The 20,181-nt window shown below is 46.2% G+C and overlaps 1 protein-coding gene across 1 annotated transcript in view; it reads left to right on the top strand.

Annotated features, from left to right (window-relative positions):
* The window catches only part of KIF15 (kinesin family member 15), a gene marked incomplete in the record, with an annotated part of 170,400 nt that overhangs the window by 815 nt on the left and 149,404 nt on the right, over positions 1-20,181 (top strand). Inside the window, 3 exon segments of the mRNA XM_073630416.1 lie at positions 1,572-1,608; positions 1,703-1,886; positions 9,302-9,378. Coding sequence (XP_073486517.1) covers positions 1,572-1,608; positions 1,703-1,886; positions 9,302-9,378 — 298 coding nt within the window.

A 20,181-nucleotide genomic window follows, 5' to 3' on the forward strand; every position in this document is an offset into this window, starting at 1 on the left:
CGACGGGTCTGCCCCCCCCTTGTGGCGCTGTCGGAGGGGGCGACGGGTCTGCCCCCCCCTTGTGGCGCTGTCGGAGGGGGCGACGGGTCTGCCCCCCCCTTGTGGCGCTGTCGGAGGGGGCGACGGGTCTGCCCCCCCCTTGTGGCGCTGTCGGAGGGGGCGACGGGTCTGCCCCCCCTTGTGGCGCTGTCGGAGGGGGCGACGGGTCTGCCCCCCCCTTGTGGCGCTGTCGGAGGGGGCGACGGGTCTGCCCCCCCCTTGTGGCGCTGTCGGAGGGGGCGACGGGTCTGCCCCCCCCTTGTGGCGCTGTCGGAGGGGGCGACGGGTCTGCCCCCCCCTTGTGGCGCTGTCGGAGGGGGCGACGGTTCTGCCCCCCCCTTGTGGTGCTGTCGGAGGGGGCGACGGGTCCCCCCCCTTGTGGCGCTGTCGGAGGGGGCGACGGGTTCCCCCCCCCCCCCTTGTGGCGCTGTCGGAGGGGGCGACGGGTTCCCCCCCCCCCCTTGTGGCGCTGTCGGAGGGGGCGACGGGTCCCCCCCCCCCCCTTGTGGCGCTGTCGGAGGGGGCGACTGGTCCCCCCCCCTTGTGGCGCGAGAGAGAGACTCAGAGAGACAAAGAACATAAATGACAAAAATTCAAAAAGGTAAAAGCAAACACATAATGTTGTGATCAGATGTGAAGCCAGTTGAAAGGGAAGCCTGAGCGCTGTCAACCAACAGAGCGTCAAACGCGTTTCAAAAACCACATTGTAGATCTTCAGGGACTAAAAGGGCTTGAAACTTCCAAAGCTATAGCTTAAGTCTCAAATGTAAGCATTCCACGGAACAGCAGAAATGACTCAAAAAGTGAAGAGTAAGTGATCCATCAGAGCCATGCATGGATACCGGCCAGAGTGTCATGGACCAAGGTAGTTCACATTTGGCCCAGTAAGCACTTAAGAGGAGTGCATTTGGCCAATGAGTTTCACTGCAACATATCTCAGATTTGCAGGAACTTGAAAAAGTAGAGGATTTTTGTCATCCAAAGGCGTATTGTGTCAGTGATCTACAAAGACTGAGACTGTCTATGCGTGTCCAAAAATCGCCAGCCAAATGTATAGGGGTCTATCCTATGGCTTAGGTCCTCATATGGTCTTGTACAAGAATTGGGATCGTGTGGCTCCTTCTGTCTGCCAGGTGACAATCTCACGGGTTGAAGTGGGCTTAGCTGTTGGCTTTTGTTGAGGTGTATCAGTAAAAGTACTGCTCAGTAGACATGTGCACTGAAAAAAATTCTTTTGTTTTCGTTTCATTCATTTTTTTTTTGCTTTTTTCGGAACTTCTGGAATTCAAGAATTTTTCAAAATTCATTAAACAAATTCGGAACTAAACAAATTGCACATGTCTACTGCTCAGTCTTCCAAGGCATCGCATTTTGGGAGAGAAGGACTGTTTTTGAAACGGCTAATAGAGCTGATTATGAAGGTAATGCTATGCTCACATGTTTGAGGAATGTAAAGGGTTCAGAAAGATTTTATAATCCCTTCATGGACCTAATTTATTGGTCTTTAATCGTGAGAATTGTTTGTTTTACAGGTGATCTGGTTGATATTCCCACCTGCCTAACAACAAGGTAAATAAAATTATTTGTGATGCTATTCAGGCTTTGATAATCTATTTTGTACTCTTGAATGATGTGAGGTTTTTTTCCCCCTTCATTTTTACAGTCCTGATGGTGATTCCATAAAAGTGTTTGTAAGAATCCGGCCACCTGTCGCAGGAAACCTGGGCAGTGATGGTGACCAGGGGCTATGCCTCTCTGTACTGTCTCCTAAGATGATTCGCTTGCATTCCAAACCTGAGCCAAAGGTCTTTACGTTTGATTATGTGGCAAATATGGATGCAACTCAGGTTTGTGTGCTTATCTTAAAGTGATTGTAAAGTCTGGATTTTTTATTTTATTTATTTTTTTGGTCATTAAAATGGTAAACAATGGATTTGCACGGAGCAGCCCTAAACCTCCTCTTCTGGGGTCCCCCTGCCGACACTCCTGGTTCCTCCTCTTCTCAGCGTGCCCCTACAGCAAGCCACTTACGATGGGGGCACAAATGTATGCTAGCTCCCGATCTGCATCTATAAAGCTCTGTAGACAAACCCATCACGGCTTGGCCCCGCTCAGAGCATTTGATTGACAGGAGCCAATGGCTCCTTCTGCTGCCAGAGTCCCTGTGAGCAGAGGAGGAGAGGGGAGAGAAGACTGCAGCTGGGCACAGTGCTGGACCCCTAACAGTAGAGCTGCATGATTCTGGCTAAAATGAGAATCACAATTTTTTTTTTGCTTAGAGTAAAGATCACGATTCTCGCGTAACTTCATGTTTTAGTCTCCCAAAAAATTGGGATAACTTTACAGTTTTTAGTGTGTGGTTTTATTTTTGAGTTTTTTTTTTTTTTTTCCTAAATTCATTAGCCACTTAAGGGCTGAAAGATTTGCCCCTTTAATGACCAGATACGGCGCTGTGTCGCTTTAACCACTTCACACAAATCGCCGTACCTGTACGTCGGTACTTTGATGTTAAATACCTCTGTTATGGCAGCAGCTAGCTGCCATAACCCCGGTATTTTCAGGAATGGCGTGCGTTCCTTTTTAAGATAAAAGCGCTTGATCACTTTTATCGGTTGTGGGAGAGGGGGCTTCCGCCGCGCTCCGGTCGCTTATCGGAGGGCCGGAAGCAGCGGAGACGATCGCGTCTGCTCTCAGTTTTTCCCCGCAAATAGAGCTTTCTTTTGGTGGCATTTGATCACCTCTGCGGTTTTTATTTTTTGCTCTATAAACAAAAAAAGAACGGCCATTTGAAAAAAAATATATATATTTTACTTTTTGCTATAATATCCAAAAAAAAAAAACAAGTTTCTCCATCAGTTTAAGCGAATATGTATTCTTCTACATATTTTTGTTAAAAAAAAAAAATCGCTATAATCGTATATTGATTGGTTTGCGCAAAATTTTTATAGTGTGTACAAAATAGGGGATAGATTTATGACACTTTTGACACTTTTTTTTTTATTTTTTTTTTATTTTTTTGGGACCAGTGACCTTTATACAGTGATCAGTGCTATAAAAATGCACTGGTTACTGTATAAATGACACTGGCAGGGAAGGGGTTAACACTAGTGGTGATCAAGGGGTTAAGTGTGTTCCCTAGGGAGGTGTTTCTAACTGTGGTCAGAGGCGACTAACTGGAGGAGGAGAGATCACTGTTCCTGAACACTAGGCACAGCAGATCTTTCTCTGATCCCCGCTCTGGCTCTCTGTGGAGCGATCACGGGTGGCTGGCAGACATCAAGACCACTGACCACACGCATTGGCTCCCCCGCTGTGCAGTGGGCACGCGCCTGCTATAGCTCTTAAAGGAGGCGACGTACACCTACAACGATTTGTGGGAACGAGCTGACCTGCCACAGTATAATGATGGCTGCTGGTCGGCAAGTGGTTAAAGTGTATATTTTAAAAAAAAAATATTGCATTTCAATGGCCGCTGTGCAAATACAGTGTGACATAAAATAACCGCCATTTTATTCTCTAGGGTCTCTGCTAAATATATAGGTTTTTTTTTTTTCTCACCTCGTCTTTCAGGACAGCCCCTGGAGAGAGTGCAGCTCCACCCACTTTCCCAGGAAACGCTGCAGTCAGTTTTCTTTATAGACCGGACACTTCCACCGTGGCCTCGGTTGTAGTGTTTCCTCCGACCATGGTGGAAGCGCTGCAGGGAACCAAGGGTGTGCTACGCTTTCTCCAGGCTGAGACAGTATGGGGAATACCTGTGGATTTTGTCTTTTCTTCAGGCCAGCCCAGCATCTCCCCTTACGTGAGGGGGATTCTTGGTGTCGGCTTCCCTTCATACTCGGCGAGGGTTCAGGCTGCAGGAGGTGTAAACCCCCCCCCCATCAGACCAGCGGTTGCAGGGAGGAGGCGCGCTTCACAGAGGTGAGAGCGGCGTCTCCTCTGTTTGTTTTAGCCTCCATGCTTCTTCCGGGTCCTGGGTGCAAGCGCGTCACAACGGCCGGGGGGGGCGGTGCGACACGGGTTCCGGCCGCTGGAACATTGGGGGAGGAGACGGCCTCAAGCTGGAGTCATTTCCGGTCCGCGCAGCGGTGTAGGGACCGGGAAAATGTAAAATAAAAGCAGCCGAACGCCGCTACAGCTCTGCATTGATGGAAGAGGAGCAGACGGCTGTAGCTGGAGCCACTAACACCAGCCAGGCTCAGGTAAGCAGGGGCAGAGAGTCCTTGTACTTTATCTAAGGGCTTGTGTTTTTCCCTCACTTGCTTCCCTGAGGGGGGGGGGGGTGCAAGGGAGCCTGCGCCACTCTCCATATTTAATAGTATTAAGGAAGGTGTTTATCTATATATAGTGACTCAGTGGGCGAGAGTCGCTGTGGAAAGCTGCGGTAAAAAGTATAGGAGCTAAAGGGTTAGCTCCTCTCTTGGGCAGCTGGTGATTGTTCTTGTTTAAAGGGTTAAAGCTGTTAACCATTTATCATGTTTATGTATATATGGATATGCTTTAATATAAGGGTCTGTGTTGGTGTTCAGGTTAAAGCCAAAGAGAAAGTCAAACATTCCTCTCCTCCTAAGAGGAAATGCCCGTCTTGCAAGAATACGCTTAGGGAATCATGGCCTAAAGCATTATGCAAGACCTGTATAGCAGATCTAGTTAGGGAGGAAACTTCCCCAGCTACACCTGCTACCCAGCCAGGAGAACTATTAAACTCCTTTAGGAAAGAACTAGCGGACACGTTTGAGTCGTTCTGTTCTTTTTTTGGATAAACATCCGGCGGCACAGCCAAACATTAGTGGCAATTCGCCATCCTGTTCTCGTCCACTTATTCCTGTACCCAGAGGGGACAGTGATTCAGAGGACGAAGAGAGAAGTGTTTCCCGAGGTTCTGAGGAGGATGAAGAAAAAGAAGTTTCTTCTACTCGGTATAGATTGTCTTTAGATGAAGTGGATGATCTGTTAAAAACTATACATACAACTCTAAACATCAAAGAAGACAAGGCTCAGTTGTCCCTGCACAATAAGATGTTCCAGGGTATGGGGGAAGTAAAGCATCGGGTATTCCCAGTACATAAGTTTATATCTGAAATGGTGAAAAGAGAATGGAAGGACCCAGAGAGGGCCCCTTTTCTTTCTAAGTCTCTCAAACAAAGATTCCCTTTTGAGGACGATAGTGATCAGGTCTGGAATAAAAAGCCAAAGCTTAATGCGGCCTTTTCACAGGTGTCAAGGAACACAGACTTCGAGGACATGGGTGCCATGAAAAGACCCCATGGACAAGAGAGCAGACTCCCTATTAAAAAAGCATGGGTATCGACTCTAGCCAATTTTAAAACCAGCTATGGCATCAACTGTGGTGGCCAGGAACCTGGAACGTTGGCTCAAGCAATTAAAAACGCACATTGAAACAGGAACTTCTCGCAAGGACCTGTTAGACATCGCAGAAGTACCTAAGATTAGCGGTCAAGATGGGAGAGCCAGTCTCACATTTACAGTTCAGAGCCCTCCCTTTTGGCCTGTCGTCCTCACCAAGGATATTTACAAAAATTATAGCAGAGGCCCTAGCACCCCTCAAACTAAAGGTTATATCAATAGTTCCATGCCTGGACAATCTCTTGCTATTTTCCAGAACAAAGGATCTATTTGAGAAAGATCTAGAAGAGACAAGAACACATTTGGAGAGTCTCGAGTGGATCATCAATAAAGAAAAATCAAACATGATCCCGTCCCAGACAAAGTTTCTGGGTTAATACTATCGGTTCCATTTAGGGAAGGATTTTTCTCCCAGAGGACAAGATAGAAAAAGTCCAGAAGGCAGTAAAAGGGACTCAAACAAATCTGCCAATTTCAATCAGGGCAGCCATGTCTGTTCTAGGCCTCCTAACGTCCTCAATACCAGCAGTGCAATGGGCACGTCTCCATGCAAGAGATCTCCAGCAGACCATTCTCAGGAATTGGTCCTATGGAGAACCGCTGGAGAAATTTATCATTTACCCCCGGGTTCAGAGAAAACTATGGTGGTGGAGGAGTCAGTCAAATTTGGACAGGGGTCTACTTTGGACTTTTCCCATAGAGAGAAGACCGTCAACAGACGAAAGCTTCTGGGGTTGGGGTGCTCATCTGAACGGACAGATGGCCCAAGGAGCATGGACAACCAGAGAGGCCAGGAGATCCTCCAATTGGAGGGAGTTGAGGGCCATTCTCCTTGGACTATGGGCTTTCAGGGACCAAGTTCTGGGTCACCACATTCAGCTGTTGTCGACCAATGCCACAGCAGTGGCCTATATAACAAGACAGGGAGGCACGAGGAGCAGATTGTTGCTTTCCTCAGCCCTGCAAATTATGTCCTGGGCGGAATCCAATCTAGCATCCCTGATGGCGGTACACCTAAAGGGAGATCTGAATCAGATCGCAGATTTCCTAAGCAGGGAAAGGATACTGGAATCGGCGTGGAGTCTGAATACAGACGTATTCCAGAGAATAACAGGAAGATGGGGAACTCCCCAAATAGACCTGTTTGCATCCCGCTCCAATACAAAGGTAGAGACTTACTTCTCACTTCTAGCGCATCCATGGACCTTCCACTTGTGCTACGCCTTTCCCCCTTTCCAAATGATTCCATTAGTACTAAAAAAGCTACAGAGGGAGTCTACATCCATGACCTCAGTAGCCCCATTCTGGCCCAAAAGGGCATGGTTTTCAACCATACAGAAAATGACGGTGGAACCCCACTGGTTTCTTCCCTTACAGAGAGACCTTCTGACCCAGGGGCCCCTTCATACCCCAATATCGAGCACTTCAGACTAGCTGCTTGGTTACTGAGGAGCAGATCCTAATAAGTAAGGGCTTGTCTAATAAACTAGTTTCAACACTACTAGACAGCTGAAAGAGGGTCACTAAAAAGATTTACTTTAAGACATGGAAATGTTTTAATTCCTGGTGCGCAAGTAAAGTGTTTTCACCAAGGGAAGTTGTTTCAGTGTTAGAATTCCTACACGGAGGAATGGAAAAAGGGTTGGCGACTAGCACCCAAAAGGTGCAAGTGGCCGCTCTTTCGGTGTTCCTGGAGAGACAATTTATCCCAGGATCCGCTTATTAGATTTTTTTTCCTTTTTTTTTTTTTTTAGGCACTGACCAGAGCTAGGCCAGTACCTTTTTAAGTTTTTTCCAAAATGGGACTTATCTCTGGTATTACATGGTCTGACTAAAAGACCCTTCGAACCTCTAGAGGAAGCGACAATCAAAATGTGGTCGCTTAAATTAGCACTTTTAGTTGCAGTCACTTCAGCCAGGAGGGTGAGCGAATTGCAAGCCCTGTCCATTATTGAACTTTTCTGTTCTATATTTCCGGACCAGGTAGTGCTGAGAACTGACACAGGATTTTTGCCTAAGGTTTCAACTGTATTCCACAGGTCACAGGAGATAGTTCTCCCGACCTTCTGTCCTTCACCATCCGCAACGAGTAAAAGAGATTTTCACAGCCTAGATGTAAGGAGATGTATACTACATTATCTGAAGATCACAAGGATTCAGAAAATCCAATTCACTGTTTATACTATTCTCTGGCCCACGTAAGGGATACGGTGCTTCCAAAAGCACCATAGGTAGGTGGCTACGAATGGCCATAAATGAAGCCTATAAAGCTTATGGGGTAGATCCTCCTGCAGGAGTGGGGGCCCATTCAACCAGGGCAGAAGCAGCATCCTGGGCGGAACGGGCAGGGGCTTCTCCAGGACAGATCTGCAAGGCGGTTACGTGGACAAGCTTCTCCACTTTTACCCGCCATTACAGGTTGGATTTGCTCTCTGCATCAGAGCAGTCCTTTGGCAGAAAAGTCCTACAGGCGGTGGTCCCACCCTAGAGTAAGTACTCTTATCATCTCCAGGTGCTGTCCTGAAAGACGAGGTAAGAAAACCTTAGTTAGACTTACCGGTAACGATATTTCTTCGAGTCTTTCAGGACAGCACCGATGTCCCGCCCTAAAGTTATTATAAAATGTGGTGTTATTGCTATGTTCTGCTTATCTAATTTCAGCATGGCTGGAGGTACTCTTAAACAACTGAGGCCATGGTGGAAGTGTCCGGTCTATAAAGAAAACTGACTGCAGTGTTTCCTGAGAAAGTGGGTGGAGCTGCGCTCTCTCCAGGTGCTGTCCTGAAAGACTCGTAGAAATACCGTTACCGGTAAGTTTAAGGTTTTTTTTTTTTTTTTTTCTTCCTGCCTCTCAAAGTGTCTGCCTCTAAACGCTGCGCATGGACACATGGTATATCTGCATGACACGGTCGGCAAGTGGTAAACGTTAGCGCTTGAGCATGTGTTCTCTCCCGCTGTCCTCTCTTGCTCTCTCATGTGCCACTGATTCCACGATCTCTTCACTCCTCCCGGATGTGCCTGAGGCCAGGGTCACCCCAGCCCAACAACCCCCCCCCTCCCAGACTTGGGAGCTCCCCCTGGGCCTGACAGCCTCCACGCTCTCTCACTCCAGCTCTTTCACCCAACAACTCCTCCCCAACTGGGCTGACCACAGGTATTTAAGGAGGCCTGCCCCCCTGCTATTCCAAATTGGGGATTGGTCAAGGCTCCCCATATACCTCAAGCAGCTCCACCTCTTCTCCCCTCCTCTCCTTCCAGGACCTTCTAGAAGGAAGGGGGAGGTGATGGTGACTATCAATCACCCAACTTTCCCTGAGCCACTCCCAGCCCAGAATGAAAACAAGCCTGCCCAAACTTTCCTACCCTCACTTCTAGCACTCATTAACTGGAGCGTGCTACACTTGTCTAAACTAATTGTCATTGCCTCAGCACTTGCCCTATCTCGGAAGGCTTGCTTGGTGAGTTAGCTGGTCAGGCTGAACATCAGGGACTAGTTAATTTTGCATAGGTTGTGGAGGGCACCCTTATGCTCCGTTCTTGTAGGTTTTTGCCAAGTACGGAATTACCACTGTGGGACTAAGCACTGATGTCGGCCACTGGTTGGAGTGTCACACAAACTTAATGCTCTCTTCCTGCCATACAAGAAAGCATCTTCTCACTGCTGCTGATATTATTACACCATGTGGAACTTTGCCCTTTTTCCCTTTTGTCCCGCAATGGAGTCAAAAGCATTTTATGGTGATAATAAAATTCCTATTTTTGGGTGGAGTAGTTAGAAAATGGCAAACTAATACTCTTAATGAGAGATTTTTGGAGCACATGACCTCTTCTGTACTTAAACCATTTTGTTTTTGTTTAAAACCTTCTCTCCCCCACCCCCTTTTTATAATTGCAGGAGTCAGTTTTTTCATGTGTGGCAAAAAATATTATCGAATCCTGTATGACTGGTTACAATGGCACTATCTTTGCTTAGTAAGTATACAGCTGGTTCTGTCTAACCCCTTTTACTTTTTTTTTTTTTTTTTTCTTTTTGAATAGTTAGGAAAGGTAAGTTTCCCTACTAACAGTGAAGTGCTACTTAATATAACCAAACGTTGACTCAAATGTGCAAATAAACAGCAAAGCTCATGGATTTAAAAAATCATCATAAATCATGTTCAGAAAAATGTAAAGTGTGAAAACAATCCCATACATCATCGAACCAGGTTGTAAGTAAAAAATTAATGAGATCCATGCCAAATATTGTCCAATTAAGTTAGATCATCCAATTAGATTGCAAGTGCCCAGAAAAAACACCACCATAGTTCATGTAGTGAAGTAAAGGTAAGTCTTCCAAAGTATCAGAAATCTTCCACCAAAGAATATCGCCCATGTGCACTGTGAGGTGTCTCCTCACCTGACGCAATGGACCCATTTAAAAAAATTAAGGTGGTCGAAAGCACTGTAATCACAAAGGCAGAAGGTCAGCAATCACATCCAGGTTTATTGATTAGTGTGGTGATTGTACTATGGAGTGATAGCTGCTCTTTCATGGTTTCCATTTTTTTTTTTTTTTTTTTTTTTTTTTTTTTTATACCTAAATTTTGCCTTGCAGGGTTTAATTGTGGTGTCTCCATTAGGGAGATTCCCCACTCCATGTCACTTCTTTTCTTGAAGACAGAACAGAGATTAGAGATCTTCTAAACAGAAAAAACTGTGATCAAACCCTAAGGTTTGAAAAGAATAATAGAAAAGTTTCTATTATATCCGCTAAACTCTTCTACTGCCAAAAAAAATTTTTTTTTTTTTTTCTATGAAACATAAAACCAAATTATTTATTTCAAAGTGCCAACATCCATCACCATGCAGCACATCTCCATCACACTGTAAACTTCTAGCACATATTATGTATTTGCTTTCAGCTTACACCTCTATGTTGTCCGGCCACATCACATCAGTAAGCTACAGCACATTATACATCGCCATGTAACTCGTAGCACACCTCCTCACCATGCATCACATCCCTCCATGCAGTTTATGGCACACTTTCCTCTCCATCACACATCTGGTCCCCCCCTCTGCAACTCGCCACCCCCTCCCCTCTCTGCTGTGGTACGGCAGTGGTGCAGTGACAGTCATGTTGCCTGTCTTGCGCCCTCTACCCATATACACCTCTCCTGCTATCACCATAGCACAGAACATGGTCACACGGCGTGGCTCATCACCAGCCGCTCTGGGCTTTCTCACCAATGGAACGAAGCAGCTGCACACAGGTGACCCCCAGGCAAACGCCCACTTCTCCTTCCCCGCCAGTCAATTGACTGTTCATTCCCTGGCCGAGGGAGGTGATTGGCCAGTCTGTGAGTCGATCCTGCAGCACTTTCTCCAAAGACTTGCCTGCTGAGTCAAAGTGCTGTGTGATCTGGAGGAGGTAGGCAGTGCCGGGACACTGGGTGCTTTGTCCTCCTAGTGAAGTGTGAGGAGCCTTTGTGTGCCCAGAGCTCCTGCGTGCCCACAGAGGGCTCTGTGTGCCAGCTGTGGCACGCGTGCCATAGGTTTGCCATCAGTGATCTAGTAGATTCTCAATAGGACCAGGCCATTGATGACACTTGCAGCTAAAAGGCAGCAGTTCTAGGGTTGGAAGGAGTTGCATTTTCTTAGTCTTTACTGCTGGATAGAGCTGTGGCTAAAAATATATCCTTACTGAAATATAATTTTCCCTTATCGTCTTTCAGGACAGCACTTGAGAGAGTGACTCCTCCCCTTGCCAACAGGAAACACCTCTTCCACCAAACTTTAAAAGGAGGCTCCTTTCCACACATTGTCAGTTTTTGTGTTTCCTCCGGAGGGAACACTTCGTGGGGAAGTCAGGGCTCTCAGGTGCTGTCCTGGGAGCTCAGGTTTCCTGGTTTTTTTTTTTTTTTTTTTTCATCAAACACCTTTTACCTCATGAGAGCTGTTCCTCCCATTCCACAGCTGAGGTGAAGTGCTGCTGGCTGGGCTCCCTCTCCCTCTTCATATGGGCTCAGGGTGAGTCCGACTGTCGTGGGCATCGCTCCTAGGCGGCGGCAAGACAGGCGGTGGCCGTTTACTATATTTTTTTCTCAGGTCCACCGCCTGTTGCTCATTGCACCGCCGCCATATTGGGGATGGCAGCGGGGCTCCATCCGCCGGAAGTGAGGCATCCGGAGGGGGCGGCGCCCACGGAACAGGCGTGCGGCGTCATTTCCGCCGGTAATCGCAGAGGGAAAGGGGAGGAACGGGGCTGGTGCTTATTTAGCGGTTCTGGTCCGGCGCACTGGCGCTATTGGAGTCCGGAACCGGCGTTTAGCCACACAAACACAGCAAGCGCTCCTCGATGGAATCGATGGCGGCAGCGAGTGGGACAGGCACAGGCACCAGCAAGGCCCAGGTAAGGTGCAGTTGTATACTGTCTTCCCTGTACTGTGGGGTCTCTCTCTCTCTATCTCCCCCCCCCCCCCCGGTGGCAGGGGCCTGTCTGGGCACATAAAGCAGTTAGCTCTTACTGTGCACCTGTGGTGAGCATCCTTGGGTATAGGACAGGTTGTCTCACTGGGATGGTTTCTTCTTTTGTCTCATGGCAGGCCAAGAGCTCTGATCCAGTGGCAAAAAGAAAATGTCCTTCATGTAAATCCAAGCTACCTGAAGGATGGAAGAAGACGTTATGTCAAGCTTGTATTGATTTGCTAGTTAAAGAAGAAGCTTCTTCCGCTTGCAGCGACTTGATTGCATCAGTTAAAAAGGAACTTGATGCGACTATTCAATCATTTCGCTCTTCCCTAGCAAACCCATCCCTGAGTCAGCCTACTACCTCACAGTCCTCCCAAGGCTCACTTATAGTCCCGGTGATGGAGACTGAGGCATCTCCTACCCCAGAGGGACATTCCCCCTCTCAATCTGAGGATTCTGATGAGGGTGAGGAAGGAGAAAATTTACCTTCAAGATTTAAATTGTCTTTAGAACAGGTAGATGGCCTGTTAAAAGCAATCTATACCACACTGGGTCTGGAGGAGGAAAGAAAGGAGTTATCTCTGCATGATAAAATGTATGCAGGGCTTAGCGAGCACAAAAATCGCAATTTCCCAGTACACTCTGTTATTTCTGAAGCTATTAAGAAAGAGTGGGCAGAGCCAGAGAGAAAGCCTTTCTTTCCCAAAGCCTTAAAAAGGCGTTTCCCTTTTGATGAAGATCCAGCGGCGGTTTGGAACAAAACCCCAAACTAGATGCCGCGTTTTCCCAGGTCTCGAGGTCTACAGATTTGGCATTCGAGGACATGGGGGTGTTGAGAGATCCCATGGATAAAAGGATGGACCAGCTACTAAAGAGGGCTTGGCAATCCATCATGGGAAATCTTAAACCTACTATGGCAACTACAGTGGTATCCAGAAATATGGAGTTCTGGTTAGAGCAACTTAAGGCCCATATCTCAGCAGACTCACCAAAACAAGAAATTTTGGATTCATTTTCAACTCTGTCTGCCGCTGTCGCATTTATATCGGATGCTTCAGCGGAATCAATTAAAATGACAGCTAGATCTGCTGCCCTAGCCAACTCAGCCAGAAGGGCTCTGTGGTTGAAAACTTGGCCAGGGGATGCGGCATCCAAAAACAAGCTGTGTGGGATACCGTTCCTGGGTGACTTGCTTTTTGGACCTGATTTAGATGCGGTTCTAGATAGAACTGCTGATAAAAAGAAGTCTTTTCCCATCAAAAAGAAAAAGCAGCCAGTTAAACGGTTTTTTCGTTCCCAAAGGGCTCAAGAACAAACCAAACCCCAGGAGAAAAGAAAAAATTGGGCATTGCAGAAGGGTAAAGGCAAAGGAAATGTCCTTTTCCATCCTCCTGCAGCCTCCGGTAAAGCACAATGACTTGTGCGTACCAGTGGGGGGAAGGCTTCAAAGTTTCCTTCCCCTTTGGGCCAGCATGACAGAAAGTCTATATATTTTGGACATGCTGTCCCAAGGTTACAGGATAGAGTTTTCGGATCGCCCGCCAGAAAGATTCTTTGTAACAAACCTACCAAGGGTTCTAACAAGGGCTCTGGCCATGAAGAACCTTTTAAAGGATCTGAGGCACCAGAGGGTAGTGATACCAGTATCCCCAGAAGAACAGGGTCAGGGTTTCTATTCACACATCTTTCTGATAAGAAAACCATCCGGAAACTTCCGTCTTATCCTCAACCTAAAACCCCTGAACAAGTCAGTCCTATACAAAAAGTTTTGTATGGACTCAATTTTCACGGTCAGAAACATTCTGACAAAAGATTGTTTTATGGCATCAATCGATCTGAGGGATGCTTACCTTCATATTCCTGTAGCACCTCAGTCCCAGAAGTTCCTGAGGTTTGCGGTGAATATGGGCAAGGAGATTATACATCTTCAGTTCAGGGCCCTTCCCTTCGGCCTGTCGTCAGCTCCTCGTATTTTTACGAAGATAATGGCGGAAGCTCTCGCCCCTCTTCGACTCCAGGGGATTGCGGTAATTCCATATCTGGACGACCTCCTCTTTTTTGCCCCATCCAGGGAAAAGTTGCAGGAGGATTTGAACAAATCCCGCAGTCATTTGGAGTCACTAGGGTGGATAGTGAATGTTCAAAAATCAAATTTCATCCCAGCTCAGCAAGTACTGTTTCTGGGTTATTTGATAGATTCAGTGGAGCAAAAGATTTTTCTCCCAGAAGAGAAAAAGATCAAGGTCCAAAGGGTAATAACGGCACTACAAACAAATCAACTGATTTCAGTCCGAAAGGTTATGTCGGCTCTGGGGACATTAACCTCTTCAATGCCAGCCATCCAATGGGCAAGGCTGCATTTCAGGACTCTCCAGAGGTTCCTTCTAAGGACATGGAACCACAGGACGGAGAGTTTGGATACAAAAGTAAAGATTCCCACCAGAGTCAAACGTTCACTTTGGTGGTGGAAAAGTCAGGTGGTACTGCAAAGAGGTCTTCTTTGGTCTTTTCCGACCGGGAAAGTGGTCACAACAGACGCCAGTTTGCAGGGATGGGGGGCCCACATGGGTCAAGCCTTAGCGCAGGGAACATGGTCCCAGTTCGAGGCCCAAAGATCCTCAAATTGGAGAGAGCTGAAGGCAGTTGCCCTAGCATTAGCTTTCTTCTCTCAAAACCTCATAGGTTGCCATGTCCAGATTTTGTCGGACAATGCCACGGCCATAGCCTACCTGAACAAACAGGGAGGCACAAGAAGCAGGGCCCTTCACTTACTGTCAGTAGAGATTCTGGAGTGGGCGGAGAACCACTTACTATCTCTATCCGCAGTCCATCTAAAAGGCACATTGAACGAAGTAGCGGATTATCTGAGCCGACAAAAAGTTCAGGAATCAGAGTGGAGTCTGAACAGGAAGGTGTTTGCATTAATCACCAGTGTTTGGGGCCTTCCGCAGGTAGATCTGTTTGCTTCAAAACAAAACACGCAGCTCCCGAATTTTTTCTCCCTTCAGAGAGACATTTGCTCTCAGGGGATAGATGCTCTGGCACATCCGTGGGATTTTCACCTGGGGTATGCTTTTCCTCCATTGCGATTAATCCCTCTAGTGTTGAGGAAAATACTGAAAGAGAGAGTATCAGTCATTTTGATTACTCCATATTGGCCAAAGAGAGCTTGGTTTTCCACGATTCTGCAGTTGGCAATCTCCCGCTCAGTCAGGATCTGTTGATTCAGGGGCCAGTGCTTCATCCAGGGGTAGACAGGTTAAAGCTCACTGCCTGGTATCTGAGGAGCAATTAATGAGAAGCAAAGGCTTTTCAGAACGTTTAACTGCTACGTTGCTTTCCAGTAGGAAAAAGGTAACCAGGGATATTTACGCCAAAGTATGGAAAGTATATGTTTCTTTCTGTCATTCCGAACATAGGGGGGTTAAAGACCTAGTTTCAGTGCTGGAATTTTTGCAAAAGGGTGCAGACAAGAATCTGGCGGTCAGCACTCTAAGGTGCAGGTGGCTGCCTTGGAGTTTATCTGGAGAGATCCTTATCTTCAGAAACTCTGATCATGAGATTTTCAAAGCACTTTCCAGTCGAGACCGGTACCGGTGAAGCATTTCCCAAATTGGGATCTCTCGGTGGTTCTGCAGGCTCTGGCAAAAGAACCATTTGAGCCTTTACAGGCCATATCCCTAAAGAATTTAACTTTGAAGACTATTTTTCTGGTCGCAATTACTTCAGCAAGAAGGATTAGTGAACTGCACGCCCTATCAGTAAAAGAGCCTTTTTTGTCAGTTTTTCCTGATAGAGTTGTCCTTAAAGTAGATCCGGGGTTTTTGCCAAAAGTGGCAAGCTTTAGTAACAGGTCTCAAGAGATTACTCTACCAACCTTTTCTGCTAACCCTTCGGGTGCAAAGGAAGAGCAGTTTCACAATTTAGACGTAAGACGTATCCTATTACAGTATTTGGAAGTAACAGGAGGGTTTAGAGTTTCAGATTCATTATTTGTTCTTTTCTCTGGAAACAAGAAAGGCCAACAAGCATCAAAGCATCATTGGCTAGATGGCTTAAGACAGCTATTTCTGTAGCCTATTCTCAAATGGGTTTATCTTCCCCGCTGGGAATTAGGGCTCATTCAACAAGAGCCCAGGCCACTACATGGGCAGAAAGAGCTGGTGCCACCCCAGATCAGATTTGTAAGGCGGCTACGTGGTCAAGCTACTTAACGTTTGTCCGTCATTACAGACTGGATCTCCTATCAGCAGGTGATCAGGCTTTTGGCAGAAAGGTTCTGCAGGCTGTGGTCCCTCCCTAGGGGGGTAAGTCTCTATTATCCTCTCAAGTGCTGTCCTGAAAGACGATAAGGGAAAATTCAAGTTAGACTTACCGGTAACTTGTTTTCCTTGAGTCTTTCAGGACAGCAGCATCCCGCCCTATTGTTTTTTCATATATATACTGTGACTAATCATATCTCGATTATGTGTTCCAGTTTGGGGCCGGAGGTTCTCTACTACTACTGACAATGTGTGGAAAGGAGCCTCCTTTTAAAGTTTGGTGGAAGAGGTGTTTCCTGTTGGCAAGGGGAGGAGTCACTCTCTCAAGTGCTGTCTGAAAGACTCAAGGAAAACAAGTTACCGGTAAGTCTAACTTGAATTTTTTACATTGACATTGAAATACATATGTCAAATGCAGAAATCTGTCATGGTTGCAATGAATTGGCATTTATTTTTGTATAATTGTATTAGCAAAATAATATGAAAGCAGAACTCTATGGTCAGGGCTCTTTGGAGCTTTGTATTGAGTTCTCTAATACTGAGAAAACCCTAAGGGTCCTTTCACACGGGCATTCCGTATGTGCATATTTTTTTTTTTTTTTTTTTCTATCATCCGTTGGTGGAACCGCTTCAGCCCGGAAGATTTTTACCCCCCTTCCTGACCAGAGCACTTTTTGCGATTGGACACTGCGTCGCTTTAACTGACAATTGCGCGGTCGTGCGACGTTGCCCCCAAACAAAATTGACGTCCTTTTTTTCCCACAAATAGAGCTTTCTTTTGGTGGCATTTAGTCACCTCTGCGGTAAAAGAGATAATTTTGAAAAAACACAATATTTTTACTTTTTGCTATAATATCCCCAAAAATATATAAAAACAAGTTTTTTTTTCCCCTCAGTTTAGGCCGATATGTATCCTTATACATATTTTTGGTAAAAAAAACAATCGCAATAAGCATATTGATTGGTTTGCACAAAAGTTATAGCGTCTACAAAATAGGGCATAGTTTTATGGCTTAAAAAAAAAAAAAAATAAATATATATATATATATATATTATATATATATATATATATATATATATATATATATATATATATATATATAATTTTTTTTTTTTTTTTTTTACATTACATTTTTTCTTAATTGGGACACGTCGGACAATTTTGACACATTTTTGGGACCATTGTATTTTTACAGTGATCAGTGCTATGAAAATGCATTGATTACTGTAAAAATGTCACTGGCAGTGAAAGGGGTTAATGTGTTCCCTATTGTGTGTTCTAACTGAAGGGGGGAGGGGACTGTGCAGGGGAGATGATAGATCGCTGTTCATATTCTGTATGAATAGACGATCTGTCTGTTCTCCCTCAGTGAACGGAAACTGTGTGTTTACACACACAGATCCCGGTTCTCCGTGTGCCCCGAGTGATCGTGACCGCCGGGCACATGCATTGCCCAGCCGGCCGCCGCGTCCTTAACAACTGATGAGTCATCAGCTGTCAGCAGGATTCCCCGCTGACAGCTGAATGTAAAAAAAAAAAAAAAAATTGCTGTAAAAAAAATTGCGAAAGGAAACGGCTTGGGTCCGCTCCGAACGGTCTAGTATGGAATCTGATTTCTCTCCCCCCCCCCCCCATACCAAAATTTGAAAGAAAATGGCGTCCCCCCCCCCCCATAATCCATACCAGACCTTTTCCGAACATGCAGGTCAGGAAAGGGAGGGGATGAGCGAGCACCCCCCCTCCTGAACATACCAGGCAGCATGCACTCAAAGCACCTTGCCCCATGTTGATGGGACAAGGGCCTTTTTCCGACAACGCAACAACCCTGGCCGGTGGTTGTTGGGGTCTGCGGGCGGGGGGCTTTAGAAGGGGCCCCCAGATCCCGGCCTCCTCCCTCCCCACCCCTTATGTGAATGGGTATCCTTTATTAAAAAAAAATATTCGAGCTGTCTCTTGTCCCTTTTTTTGATCTCTCATCTCTGAACCAGAAAACATCATTGACTCTCTGGATACAATGCAGTGCTTTCCACTGTTTCAGTTAGGGTTGTCCTGATACCGATACTAGTATCGGTATCGCACCGATACCGAGCATTTGCCCAAGTACTTGTACTCGGGCAAATGCTCCGATGCTTCTCCCGATATCTAGAGGACAGCTGTGATCGGCGCGTGGGGAGTTACAAGATTCTCCCCCAGCAGCTTTCACCAGCTTTAGTGACATACAGCGGTGATCTCACAGCTGACTGTCACTGCATCCTCCTCCGTTGCCCCCTCCGTTCCTCTGTGCCTCTCCGCTGTCCCCTGCATTCCTCTCTCCTTATCTGTCCCCCTCCGTTCTCCCCCTCCGTTCCTCTCTCCTTATCTGTCCCCTCCGTTCTCCCCCTCCGTTCCTCTCTCCTTATCTGTCCCCTCCGTTCTCCCCCTCCGTTCCTCTCTCCTTATCTGTCCCCTCCGTTCTCCCCCTCCGTTCCTCTCTCTTATCTGTCCCCTCCGTTCTCCCCCTCCGTTCCTCTCTCCTTATCTGTCCCCTCCGTTCTCCCCTCAGTTTCCTCCGTCCCCTCCTCCTTCCTTTGTGAATGGATAGAGTCAGCTGACTCTGTCTATTCACATAACTGAAACATTGTAATCTCCTGTGATTACAATGTGTCAGTTTATGAATGGAGAGGAGCCGCTGTCTTCTCTCCATTCATTCTCAGTGCAGCTGACGCTGCAGAGAAAGGGGACTGGGGAATCTCTATCCTCTGTCTCTTTCTCTGTCTCAAGGGGGAGATATCAGAGGTCTGTTAAGACCCCTGATATCTCACCAAAGCCCCCCAAAAGGGCTGATTAAAAAAAAAACCAATAAAGAATAAAAAAATATTATTGTAAAAAATAAAAATTGTAAAGAAAAAACAAAAAAAACAACACACTACACATACAACCTCACCCCCCCCCCCCCCCCCCCCCCCCCCAAAAAAAATAGCAAAAAAAAAAAACTGTCACGTGACATTAAAAAAAAAGTATCGGTAATCGTATCGGCGAGTACTGAAAAAAAGTATCGGTACTTAGACTCGGTACTAAAAAGTGGTATTGGACAACCCTAGTTTCAGTGAGCTGGTAGTTTAGCATTATGTAGTGAACTTAGTATTCTGAGATGGTATCAGGTAACACAAGACAACCTGTCCCTTTCCCACACACACACGCACATATTTTGGTGTGAACAGGCCCTTAGTTGTACATTTTGTGTATTTTTATATTTAATACTAACGTGCTTTTTGTATTTTTTTTTTTTATTTTTTTTTATTGCAGTGGGCCCAGACAGGTTCAGGAAAGACCTTTACAATGCTTGGTAAGCAATACACAAGTCTATGGTCAAAGACGTAGGCCTGGGCAAGTCAAACAGTTACCCTATGTTAGTTTATTTGGTGCCTGCATTTCACCACCACTGTTTTTAGTGTGGAACATGTAATATCTTCATAATGCTGCAGCCGCTAGGCCCATCCCTCCCCCCCCCCCCCCCCCCCCCGGTTGTCGGGGCTTGAAGGTCATTGATTTCTTCCTGTCAGTGTATCTGCCTGCCCGTACGGGTACACGGATATACTGACAGATCTGAAGGAGACCTGCATGGCTGCTGATCACTGGTGCAATGCTTTACAGGCTCCAAAGAAAAAAAATTAACAAAATGCTAATTTTTTTCCTGCAAAAATAAAAATGTGCATTTATTATTTTTTTTTTTCTAAAAGGTGACCTTATCCTTTAAAATGTCAGATCAGGTGACTTATTGAACATTCTAAATTAATGGAGACTCATTAAGGGCCGGTTCACACTGGTCCAACATGCGCTCTGACTTCGAAAAGCACTAGTCGCATGACATGCCAAAACCGTGGTTCCTTATGAGAGTCATCTTAACTGGTCTGATTTGTGTCGGTCCGACTTTGAGAAAGGTTCCTGCACTACTTTCGTCTGACTTGGGCACAATTTCAGCCCACTGACTTGAATGGAAGTCGCATCCAGGTCGGATCATCATCTTAACTGCTCCGACTTGTGCTCTGAAATCAAGTGTATGCAATGTAAAATTCCCTTTAA

The sequence above is a fragment of the Aquarana catesbeiana genome, linkage group LG05 (assembly GCF_042186555.1).
Source record: "Aquarana catesbeiana isolate 2022-GZ linkage group LG05, ASM4218655v1, whole genome shotgun sequence".
NCBI lineage: Eukaryota > Metazoa > Chordata > Amphibia > Anura > Ranidae > Aquarana > Aquarana catesbeiana.